This window comes from Rhea pennata, chromosome 3, assembly GCF_028389875.1.
Source record: "Rhea pennata isolate bPtePen1 chromosome 3, bPtePen1.pri, whole genome shotgun sequence".
Lineage (NCBI taxonomy): Eukaryota > Metazoa > Chordata > Aves > Rheiformes > Rheidae > Rhea > Rhea pennata.
The window spans coordinates 88692296-88704460 of NC_084665.1; the positions used below are offsets into that span (position 1 = coordinate 88692296).

Sequence of the window (12165 nt, forward strand, 5' to 3'; positions counted from 1 at the left end):
CCATAAAAGTGACTCTTTCCCTCCATTAGCTATAAAAGGAGCCTCTGGTAACCAGCTCAGACATCTATATCCATAGCCTACAATAGGCCAGGGGAATTCTGCCTATACATTTACTTTATTTCAGTAGAAAGAGCTGCAAGAAGACTTACACATTTTATCAGACCTTATCATCCAGTCATTAATGTTTACAATATTTTTTTGCAATAGAGAGGCCTATATGCTCTTTTGCTTTGAAGCTAGGTAGGCAAATGAGGATTTCTATTTTAATCTAACAGAAAAAAAAATCAGTGCACCACAACTGCAGAAAAATACTTAGAAATATGAGCAAAATAATCTTCTCAGAAACTGGAAATTAAAAAAAAAGTAATTTGATTATTTAAAATAATATTAGAGGTTTTTTTCATCAAACTGAAGCCTTACTTTAATGTAATGTATTAAAGCCAAACAATTTTTAATATTTGGAATTGTCAGAATTGATTATTCTCACTGCAACTAATGTGGCAAAGTTGAATAAAATCTTTCTGCAAGGATTTTATGAGACATTAAATAAGGAAATCTTTATCATAGCATTGTTCAGACTGAAACTTTCAGTTTCTAATGCTTCAGCTGAGCATGTTCAATTTTTCAACAAGTTAGATCATATGACAGGATACACAAGCTACATGAAGTGCTGCCAACATGTGGGATTTGACTGCAATTTTGCTACTAAATTTGGCATTTTGCTTTTTAAAAAAACAAGTTGCTAGAACAAAATGGCCTCTGCGTACATAAACCCAAACAAAAGACAAATGAAAACACAAATCCAAAAGGATTAGAGCATTTTTGATCACATGAAGGAGGAGGAGGGAAGCTGACTTTTCACCCTGGCAACACTGACTATGGCTCCTACTGCAAGAGCTCTGCGGCGTCTGGTTTGAGTCTGTCACAAGCAGCTGGTGACATGTAGCAGTGTGGAATTAAACCCCAGGTTTCTAGCCCCACACTTAGTTACAAGATTACCTCCCAGGAATCAATGGTTTCAAAACTTTGTCATCTGTCGGCATTTCTCTCCTGGAGCCCTGACTTCTAACTGGATAATATGATGGGTAATAAAATCGGTCTCTTCTCAGTAGCCCTGCACTGTATTTCATATGGTGAAATGTGAAATAGCACCAAAACAGGCTTAATTAAATGGAAAAAACTTCTACATCTTATCAGTGAATTTCAGTTATTTAAAATTTAAGTCTATTTAGTTTATTTTCAATGGTATTTGGCTTTCATGTAGTTACAGTGACTATGTATTCCTTTTCTTTTTTTAGCTAAAACACAAAGCTTCATATTAACTACAGGTGCTTCCTCCTTGAACTATATAAAATTACATTATAAAGGCTGCAAGGTTCATAGACTGGAGCCCAGAAGAGAAAGCTGAACTCGTTTTATATAACCTGTAACTAGTTCACAGTGAATATCACTCCCCTTGAATCATGCCATTATTTGCATTATCAGACCACTATGTGAAATATTTTCTATCAAAGTAGATTCCAGGGTTCTGTATGGAGAATTCCTGCATCCTGAATGCACAGTACTAGCTGCTCAGCTACTTTGGGGAAGGGCAGGCTCCAGTCCTGGCTGGTCCCAGAGCCCTTCTCCCTCCGCTCAGCAAGATCCCTCGGGCAAATACAGAAGGATGGGACATACCTGTTAAGAATAAGCAAAACGGTTCACGAGTAGCTCACGTGCTCAGGTTGTCAGATCAGCAAAAAAATCTTTAAGAAAAATGGCTGAAACGTGATCATGAGTTACCAGCCATTAAATATACTATGGGGCACTTCTGGTGTCAGAGGGAATCCCAAGGTTTGGCTCTGTTCCCGCACTGCTGCTGTATATTGATTATTAATACTGTACATTGCACACGGAGTTTTGTCCTCTAAATAAAGGAGGGTAACTTTGCTCTTTGGAAAATTCAGTCACTTTTTAAGGTGGAATAAAGTTGTTTTTTTTTTTTAATCTATTTTTGTTACCACAACATCACTATGTAATAGACCAGGAAAGGGAAGAGTTAGCCTTATTTTGAAATTCTGAGAACAAGAGGCAGTGGAAAAAGACTAAGTACTTTTGTTTACAACTGATTTTGTTGCTGTTAGACCGAAGCAGGAAACAGAACTGCGAATGGAAACAGGAAGAAAAATATTTTTATAATGACAATTAGAGAGAAAAGGATACAAAAGTAACCTAGACAAAATTAAGGGGACTTCATGAGCCAGGAGCGAGTGTTTCAAGCTCATGCAGCTGTGGACAAGAACACCCCACGCGTTCCCACTTGCGGCTCGTGATGAATTAAAGGGAACTCGAGGCTGCTGAGAACAGGGCCGGGGGCAACTGTCAGTACGTTACGTGCCCCCTCGGCTCCGTAGTGTCCACGGCGCTGGGTGCCTCGGGCAGAGGGGCCTGGGCAAAGGGCAGCTGTGCGCGGAGCCCGCGTTCTGCTGCCAATTCTCGCCGAGCCGAGCAGCGGTGCGAGGGGGCGGCACCACCCGCACCTCAGGGCCCCGCTCGCTCTTTCGGGGGGCCCTGGGGCTCGGGGGGTCTGCAAGTCCCTCAGCTTTGGGGGAGCGGGGGGCCGCGGGGCGCCCCCGAGGGCAGCAGCGCCGGGCGCGGCGGGGCTCCGGGGCGGCGCCGGCGCCGCAGGTGCCTCCCTCCGCGGTGCCCGCCGCTGCCACGTCAGGGGAGCTTCCCGCGGCGAGGCGGGCCCGCGCCGGGCCTTCCTCCTCCTCCTCCTCCTCCTCCTCCTCCTCCTCCCGCTCCGCCGCTGCCGGCGCCGGCAGCGGAGACGTTGCCGAGGGAGGCGCCCGCCGCCATGGAGGCCCGCTACAACCTCAGGAGCCCGGGTAGGCCGCGGCGGGGCCGGGGCCGGGGCGGCGGTGGCGGCGGGGCCGGCGGCGGCGGCGGCCCGGGGCGGCCGGGCGCAGAAGCGCCCCGCCCAGGCCGTGCCGGCGCGGGGGTCCCTTCCCCGGGGGCTCGGGCGCGAGGCGGCCTTGCCCTGCAGGAGCTCGCGGTGCCGGCGCGGCCCCGCGGGCCGCCCCGCGCCGTTCCTGCCTCCGCCGAAGGGGGCGGAGAAGGTCTCGGAGCGGGAGCGGCCGCTCCAGGCGCGGCCCGGAGCCGGGAGGGGAAGCTGCTCCGGCCTCCCGGGCCCCGCGCGGCTTCACTGGCGCAGGGGCCGCTCGCTGGCCCCGTGCCGAGCCTCAACGGTGTGGAAACCGCACGCTGCCGCTTCCGCCACGAGAACGGCGTCCAGCACCCGGCTCCGGAGGCGTGAAGGCCAGCGGGGCCGGAGCGCTCCCTGCCCTGCTCCCCAAGCCCGTCTGGGGAGGTAGCTGTCAGCAGCCGCGCTGTGCTGAAGCAGCGGCTTCACTCTCCGGCCGTGCAGGAGCTGCGGGGAACGCTAACGTTAGCATGACCTGTACTCTGCAAGCGTAAATGAGCGGCTTATTTACAAAACATGCCTCACAGGGCAGACGAGGCCATTGCTGAATTATGTTTTCTGCTCCCTCCTTCCCTTCCCATCCAAATTGCATGATATAAAGATAGCAAAGGATCACGAAGCAGATCATGTACTCTCTATGTTCCAAAATATCAGGAAGGCTTTTTTTTTTTTTTTTTTTTTTTTTTTTTTTTTTTTTTTTTTTTTTTGTAGACACGCTGGGTATGTTGCACGTGTGAACTTACCAGGGTGGCCTACAAACCTGCTCACTGGTTGTGGTTGGCCACGTCACTGGAAATAGTGTTGGTAGGTTCTGCATGACCTGCCCATGAGGCCTGGGTGGAGAGGGCAAGTATGGGTGGGTTAACTTAGCGCTGTTCTTCCCGCGTGTCCTTTCTAGCCCTGCGTGTTTTTGAGAGAAAATTATCTTTCCTGAAATTGGCTTTCACCACCTGTGCTGTTCCATAGCAAAATAAAGCTTATTTGGCAAAAAAAAAAAAAAAAAAAAAAAAAAAAGGAGAGAGAGAGAGATTAATTCAGTGGATATGTATTAATCTCCCAAATTAAATGGGCTGCATAGCATATTAATAAATTTTAAATCTTTGCTTTGTGTGGATATTGAAAAGTCTATAAAAAGTTTGGCTTGATTTAAATCACTCATTTCAACAGTCAAATCAATAGGCATGAAATATTTAAATTGGCCCTTTTTGACTATCTTTCTTTAAGAAGATTGTTTCTTCACAGCAGTTGTTATTGATTAAAATAACTTTTTTCTTTTCCTGCTAAGAAGAGCCATTACACTTAGCCTGGCACTTCTTTTTGCTAACCAGGTAGATATGCATATATAACTATTTAGTATTTCAGTATATGTCTTACGAATTTCTGTTTTGTTATGGTTAAATGTGTAGTTTAACAGTGATACTTTACACTTGCTGTTCGACTAAAGACTGAAAATAGAAATGTAGAATTTTCTAATTTTAAGGTAGTTTTAGCTTGTGCAGATATACTGAAATGCGTAAGAACAAATACACCATATTTACTGTTTCAGATAGTTATCGGTCATCTGCAGATTAAATTGTTTTTGGTAACTGAGCTGTTTAGGATTTTTAGAAATAGCAGCTGTCCTCGTGCCTGTTTTTGTTGTTGTTCTGATGTTAATACAGGACAAACAAAGCTTCTAATCTTTATTTTGAAGTCATAAAATCATAGAATCAATAAGGTTGGAAGGGACCTCTGGAGATCATCTAGTCCAACCCCCTGCTCAGCAGGGTCACCTAGAGCATGTTAGACAGGGTTGCATCCAGGCAGGCCTTGAAGATCTCCAGAGAAGGAGACTCCACAGCCTCTCTGGGCAACATGTGCCAGTGCTCCGTCACTCTCACAGGGAAGAAATTCCCCCTCACGCTCAGGCGGAACTTCCTGTGCTTCAGTTTTGCCCATTGCCTCTTGTCCTGTCACACGGGACAACTGAAAAGAGTTTGTCCCTGTCCCCTTGACACCCTCCCTTCAGGTACTTGTACGCACTGATAAGATCCCCCCTCAGTCTTCTCTTCCCCAGGCTAAAGAGGCCCAGCTCTCGCAGTCGTTCCTCACAGGGCAGGTGCTCCAGCCCTCTGATCATCTTCGGAGCCCTACACTGGCCTCTCTCCAGTAGCTCAATGTCTCTGTTGTAGTGGGGAGCCCAGAACTGGACACAGTACTCGAGATGAGGCCTCATCGGGGATGAGTAGAGGGGCAGGATCACCTCCCTCCACCTGCTGGCAACACTTCCTAATGCACAGAGGGTACCATTGGCCTTCCTGGCCACAAGGGCACATTGCTGGATCATGGTCAACTTGTCATCCACCAGCACTCCCAGGTCCTTCTCTGCAGAGCTGCTCTCCAGAAGGTCAGCCCCCAGCTTGTATTGCTGCATGGGGTTATTTTTCCCTAGGTGCAGAACTCTGCACTTGCCCTTGTTGAACCTCATGAGGTTCCTCTCTGCTCAGCTCTCCAGCCTGTCCAGGTCCAGGTCATTCATAGAATGGCAGCACAGCCCTCAGGTGTGTCAACCACTCCTCCCAGCTTGGTATCATCAGCCGAGTTGCTGAGGAGGCACTCTGTCCCCTCATCCAGGTCATTGATGGAAAAGTTGAACAGGATGGGACCCAGTAGTGAGCCCTGGGGGACACCACTAGCCACAGGCCTCCAACTAGACTCCACGCCACTGATGACAACCCTCTGAGCTCTGCCTTTCAGCCAGTTCTCAATCCACCTCACTGTCCCCTCATCTAACCCACACTTCCTGAGCTTGACTAGGAGGATGTTATGGGAGAGAGTGTCAAAAGCCTTGCTGAAGTCAAGGCAGACAATGTCCACTGCTCTCCCCTCATCCACCCAGCCAGTCATTCCATCCTAGGAGGCTATCACATTGGTTAAGCAGGATTTCCCCTTGGTGAATCCATGCTGACTACCCCTGATCACCTGTTTTTCCTCTGGAGATGACATCCAGGATGAGCTGTTCCATCACCTTGCAGGGATGGAGGTGAGGCTGACAGGGCTATAGTTGCCTGTGTCCTGCTTCTTGCCCTTTTTGAAGACTGGATTGACACTGACTTTCTTCCAGTCCTCAGGCACCTCTCCAGTTCTCCATGACTTTTCGAATATGATGAAGAGCGGCCTGGGAACAACATCTGCCAGCTCCCTCAGTACCTGTGGGTGCGTCCCACCCGGGCCCATGGATTTGTGGATGTCTAGGCTGCCCAGAAGGTCTCTAATCCTTTCCTCCTCAACCAAAGGAAAGTCTTCCCTTCTCCAGACTTTCTCCCTCACGTCCAGGTTCCGGGATTCATGGGGGCTGCCCTCAGCAGTAAAGACTGAAGCAAAGAAGGCATTCAGTAATTCTGCCTTCTCTGTATCCCTTGTCACCAGGGCCCCTGCCCCATTCAGTAGTGGACCGACATTTTCCCTAGTCCTCCTCTTGCTGCTGATGTATTTGAAGAAGCCCTTCCTGTTGTCCTTAACATCCCTTGCCACACTCAATTCCAGCTGGGCCTTAGCCGTCCTCGCTGCATCTCTACATACTCTGACTGCATTCCTATAGTTCTCCCAAGTAGCCTGTCCCCTCTTCCACATTTTGTGTATTTTCTTCTTCTGTCTGAATTTGGCCAAGAGCTCCTTGCTCACCCATGCAGGTCTCCTGCCCCTTTTGCTGCACTTCTTACTCATAGGGATGCACCGCTCTTGAGCTTGGAGGAAGTGATGTTTGAATAGTAGCCAGCTCCCCTGTACCCCCCTTCCTTCTAGGGCCTTAACCCATGAGACTCCACCAATTAGGTCTCTGAAGAGCCCAAAGTCTGCTCTCCTGAAGTCCAGGGTTGCAATCCTGCTTGTTGCCTTACTTCTTTCCTGCAGGATCTTGAACTCCACCATCTCGTGGTCACTGCAGCCAAGGCTGCCCCAGCCTTCACATCTCTAACCAGTCCCTCTCTGTTGGTAAGGACAAGGTCCAGCAGGACACCCTTTCTCATAGGCTCCTCTACCATTTGTGACAAGTTGGTAAGGACAAGGTCCAGCAGGACACCCTTTCTCATAGGCTCCTCCATCATTTGTGACAAGAAATTATCATCAATGCGTTGCAGGAGCCTCCTGGACTGCTTGTGCCTTGCTGTGTAGTCCCTCCAGCAGAGGGTGGTTGAAGTCCCCCGTGAGAACCAGGGCCTGTGATCGTGAGGCTACTTCCAGCTGCCTATAGAAGGCCTCATCAACTTTCTCTTCCTGGTCAGGTGGCCTGTAGTAGACACCCACAACAGTGTCCCCCATGCGGGCCTACCCTTTGATCTTTACCCATAAGCTCTTGACTGCCTCCTCCTCCTCCGCCCCTAGGCAGAGCTCGATGCATTCCAGTTGCTCTCTCACATAAAGAGCAACTCCACCACCTCGCCTTCGTGGCCTGTCTTTCAGGTCAGGTTTTGGAATTTTGAATGCACTATTTCAATATAAAGTGAAGAGAATAATTGTTGTATACTTGCACAGGAGGCTTCTGCTGTTTGATACTGCTTTCAGACTTCAGCAGGTCTGATGCTTGTATAATGCAAACATGTATGATGTTCCAAGTGCTTGGCTGGTGACTTCCATCAGTTCAGTAGCTTTAAAGAGAGTAAATACTATTTATTATTTTTAGTGCAATATTTTATAGTACCTTCAGGCTTTATCAAAAATAGCTTAAAATATTAAAGACTGAACATGAGTTCAAAGAAAAACACCTTTTAAATAAGAGTTTTTTGCTAAAAGAAACCTGCAGTTCTAATTGATCTTCATCTTAAGCCAAGTTTCGCTCTAAAGTTGTGACACACGTTGAAGTGCTTCTGTCATATGGTTACGTGAATCATCATAGTATTACAAGTAGGTGTACCAGATTGGATTCATGAATGAGAATCAGCTAGGCTCTCTAGTGTCATTCATTTTTTGTACTCTTGAATAGATCACATTTGTGGCAATATTGCTACACAGATTTGTCCTGCCACTAATTGCTGCTAGTCAGAATGTTCATCTTCCTGATCACAGGTTCTCTGATTCATGCTAATAGTGTTAATTGCCTTTTAAATGTTCACCCTGACATATTTAAAAGACAGTAACTGTCTACAACACAAAATACTTTATTAAGTTGTGCATAGTTAAATGTCATGGACGTTCTGGTTCTGGGCTTGGAGAGCGTTGTGTGCTAAGCTGCTACTCACTTCTGTCGTTCATGCTCTAAAGGAACAAGGACTGTAGGGGCACTCACCTAAAGCTGTCTCCTCAAACAATCTATGAATATACTTTTTTTTAGTGGTCTTTTGGGGAAGAAATAATAATCTTTGTAAGGGAGGAAATTTTATAGAGAAATAATAATCTTTGTAAGGGAGGAAACTTTATACTATACACTTCAGACTTTTTTTGTATTGCCTTTATGAGACAAAGGTTTTCAAGCTGTTGCTTTTTGTTTCTATTTTTGGTACTTCTAAAAGGTCAAGGTATTTTCTCTCTTAAGATTTCAAAATAGATTAGTCTGTGTGTACCAGCCTGCTACCATATGGCTGATAAACCTCTTCCATCAGTATTAAAGCTCTGCTGACTAAAGCTTCATCCTCTTCATGCTTCAGGAACCTCCCTGTTTCTGAAATTTGTAAGACAGCTACTTGGACTAATCTCTCTACTTTTTTTTCCAAGTGCTGTGACCCTTAGCCTGCTGCAAGATCAAACACCAAATCTTGTAGTCACTGTTTTGTAGTGACAGGATTCATCAGTCTCATCTTCTGTGTTGGGTGTTACCAGTCTTCTGAGCAGTTACTAGCACATTTGAAGAATTATGGCACTTATATGTACGAGGTATAATTCTCTGTATCAAAGAACTATAGTGAAAGTATTGCATAAATATCCATAAAAAAATATCCAGTCTGATAAGACTATTTGCTCTAATTATTCTTTTCTTGCTTACTCGTTTGGTGACCTTGTCACTTCAAGTGATTTTTTTAACTTAAGATGTTGAAGCTTATTGAATGTTGTCTTACGAGAAATCCTTTGTACTTTAAATGCAAATTTAATCCTGACTCTTTTTTGCTGTGATTCAGACTTTGTGCAATTAAAAGATTGATTTCACCGTTGTTTTTTTTTTCCCTCTGAAATTAATTTTACTTTGCCTTTAATAACCTGCACTTTCTTTTGAATGCAAATACTGAATGTTTGAGTAAGTGGGTTCAAAGGTATGTCAGGTTGCTGTGCAAATTGATGCTGGTGATTCAGTAGGTGGCAGTGTTTACTTTGACGTCTCAAGTCACTTGGCACTTGGTGACTGGCCAGGGGACAAAGACACTGTTGGCTCTGCAGTCAGGTATTGGGGAGAAGGAGGTCCTAATCAGTCACAGCTGATTTTAAAAGGACTTTCCCAAAATGTCAGCCGTGACATTGAGTATAGTCTAATTTAAGAGACCTAATTCTTCCCTAAAATTTATTGTGAGATTTTAATGAAATACAATACTCTCTTTATTTTTCTAATTGTAGATAGTAGTATCATTGGGAGGTAAGCAGGAAATTAAGATAGACCTATGTTTTACTAATATGTTAAGTGGACTAAGTAGTTAAAGATTCTCTGGAAGAGTGTTACATAAATGCTATACTAATCTAATTTAATTGGAGAACTTGGGTAGATTTGATAAGTAAACTGCATCTTTAGTTATGCTGTCTTAGTCAACAGAGTCATGAGAAGAATGACTACATTTTCTGTATTTCTTCTAAGTAGATCTCTAAATCTTGTTTGAAATGGAAACATTTTATTTATAGCAGTCAAAAAATAGAAAGTCTTTGCAGCAGTAAAATATGTCAGTTTGTTTTATTTCTTCTTTTCTGGATCTGATAAGTCAACTTGAAAGATTAAAGGATCTTTAGCTTTATACCAACTATTTTGGACTCCTTTATTTGCTAATTTTTATTGTGTATTTTTTTTTTCAAAGGGAAGAACTGAAAACTGATAGAATGAAATTGTTGCTATCCATTGAGAAAGATACTACACACAGAACCCTGATCACTTAAATATAAGTTTGTTTCACTGAGGATCCTGTAATCACTTTTACATGCACACAAGGATTTCTTGTTAGCTGCAGGGGTTAAGCTTTGCTGAAGCCAGGCCTAACTGTCCCTGTGCTTTGTAGCTGCAGTTTGACCCGAGTGCCACCCCACTCAACCTTACCTCTCCGCTCACCCACATCTGTTTCTTTTTATCGAGTTCTCATACCTGATTGCTAGTGTTTTTTGTAGATACTATAACAGATCTTTAGGAAGCTTGTAATGGTGTCAGGGTCCTTGTTTTCAAAAGGCTCACCACTCTGTTATACTGAAATAAATCCTGTTGCGTGTTACACTAGTATAATCCTGTAACCCTGGTCAGCTCATTTGATTGGCATGTGTACAGTTTACAGATTTATAAAAATGAACTACAATCTCTCCTGGTTAATACTTTAGACTAATAAAACAGACTTCCACAAGGCTAAAAATAACTACTTTAAAAGAAAGCAGTTATTTTATTTTCACAATAATGGACTTTTTAAAGAGAGCGTATAATACTGTAGTGAAATGAGCACTCTTGATGTTCAACTCCTGTCATCCCTTTAACCAGTGATATTTACATTTATAAAATTGTTCACTTCCATTTTCTGTATATGAAACGTTTTCCTTGGCGGTGACATGTAGACTACACTAAGTGGTCAGAATAGCAGAAATGCTTGAACGTGATGACTTCAGGATGGATCCAAGAGAAGGAGTTGTGTTGAACAGGAATTACAAGATAGGTTAACCTAGATATAATAACAAGAAGAGGAGATGTAGAAAAGAGATGTAGAAGATATAGAGGGTACTGCATGTTTTGAAATGGAAGAAGATTGGAGAGGGTAACTACAGCCCATCTTGAATTTTAAGATAGATCAAAACCTGTGTGTCCATGCTCAGTAGCTGGTTTGAAGTGCAAAGGCCTGGGTATTTTTTTCTGGCTGGGCATATATGTTTTCAAATAATCTAATATAAAGGATACTGCATCTCCCTGTGCTTGCCAGTGTATTGGTTTTCCTCAACTCTTATTATGACCTCCTTTGGAACAAGTAAGGGAGTAGTCATGTAATACTCCCATGAGGTGTCAGGATAAGGATGTTTAGGATGTACAGGATGTCTTTCATGATCAAGTGTTGGGGGGTAGATCTTGTACCTCTTGTATTTAAACACTGAAACTCTGTTAAATCACGTTTATCATTTTCCTCATATCTTTAGTGCAATTAATAATTTAACATCATTTTAATTCTAGTATTCAGACATTCTTTTGAGAAACTCTGTTACCATGGAACATATTTTCCATAACTTTATGTTTGTATGACTCATTTAAATCATTTATTCAGTGTGAGTAATTTATGTTTTGTCTTGGATTATTAACTCATGAAGAAGCTATGATGTGCTGAAAAAGATGAGTTAGCTGAAAGGAACCCTTCAAGAAATGCTTATTATTTTTTATGCAGTGTGTATTAATTTATTTCTTTATTTTCCTGTCCCAATTTTTCTGTTTTTCAGCTGTCAAACGTTTAATGAAAGAAGCTGCAGAATTGAAGGATCCAACAGATCATTACCATGCACAGCCTTTGGAGGTTTGTTTCTCTGTATTAGTTTGCAGGATCTTGTCATTAGCCTGTGTAATAGATGCTGTCAATTCTCTATGTGTATATGTATTAAAAACTTACTTGTATTTTTAGATACTAGTGCACCTTCTTAAAATTAATTCCATTCTTTTGGTATTTTTTCTTATGCTGCAAATCAATGGCAAAATTCTACATTTAATGATATCAGGTTCTTAATGAAAGTACATAATAGTAATGGTTTAAATTGCATCTGAGCAGTTTTGTCACATGGGTGTAATGTGTTTATTTTTGCCACACCCTTGCCCCTGAGACTCTGAGACTACATAAACATATTTTGTTTTAAATTGAGCTTTATATGCCACAAACTGACATCTGGTTCGGTTACTGAGTTGCTCAACAAAACTCTTAAAACTAGATGATCTACATGGGCTCCCTATTTTGCATATAAAAAAGCTACATGAAAGACCTTTAAATGAGTGCAGGTCTGCCCTGGATACGTTGATATGTAAGAAAGAACACTTAGTTTCCACCATAGGCATTTCTTGAAGTCTTCTAAATTGTTAAGCTTCT

The 12165-nt window shown here is 43.5% G+C and overlaps 1 protein-coding gene across 1 annotated transcript in view; it reads left to right on the forward strand.

The window, feature by feature from the left end:
• Nucleotides 1-2785: 2785 nt before the first annotated feature.
• The window catches only part of UBE2J1 (ubiquitin conjugating enzyme E2 J1), a 28771-nt gene continuing 19391 nt past the window's right edge, over nucleotides 2786-12165 (forward strand). Inside the window, exons 1-2 of the mRNA XM_062572767.1 lie at nucleotides 2786-2867; nucleotides 11531-11604. Of these exons, the coding sequence (XP_062428751.1) occupies nucleotides 2837-2867; nucleotides 11531-11604 (105 nt within the window). The 5' untranslated portion in view covers nucleotides 2786-2836. The remainder of the gene's footprint in view (nucleotides 2868-11530; nucleotides 11605-12165) is intronic.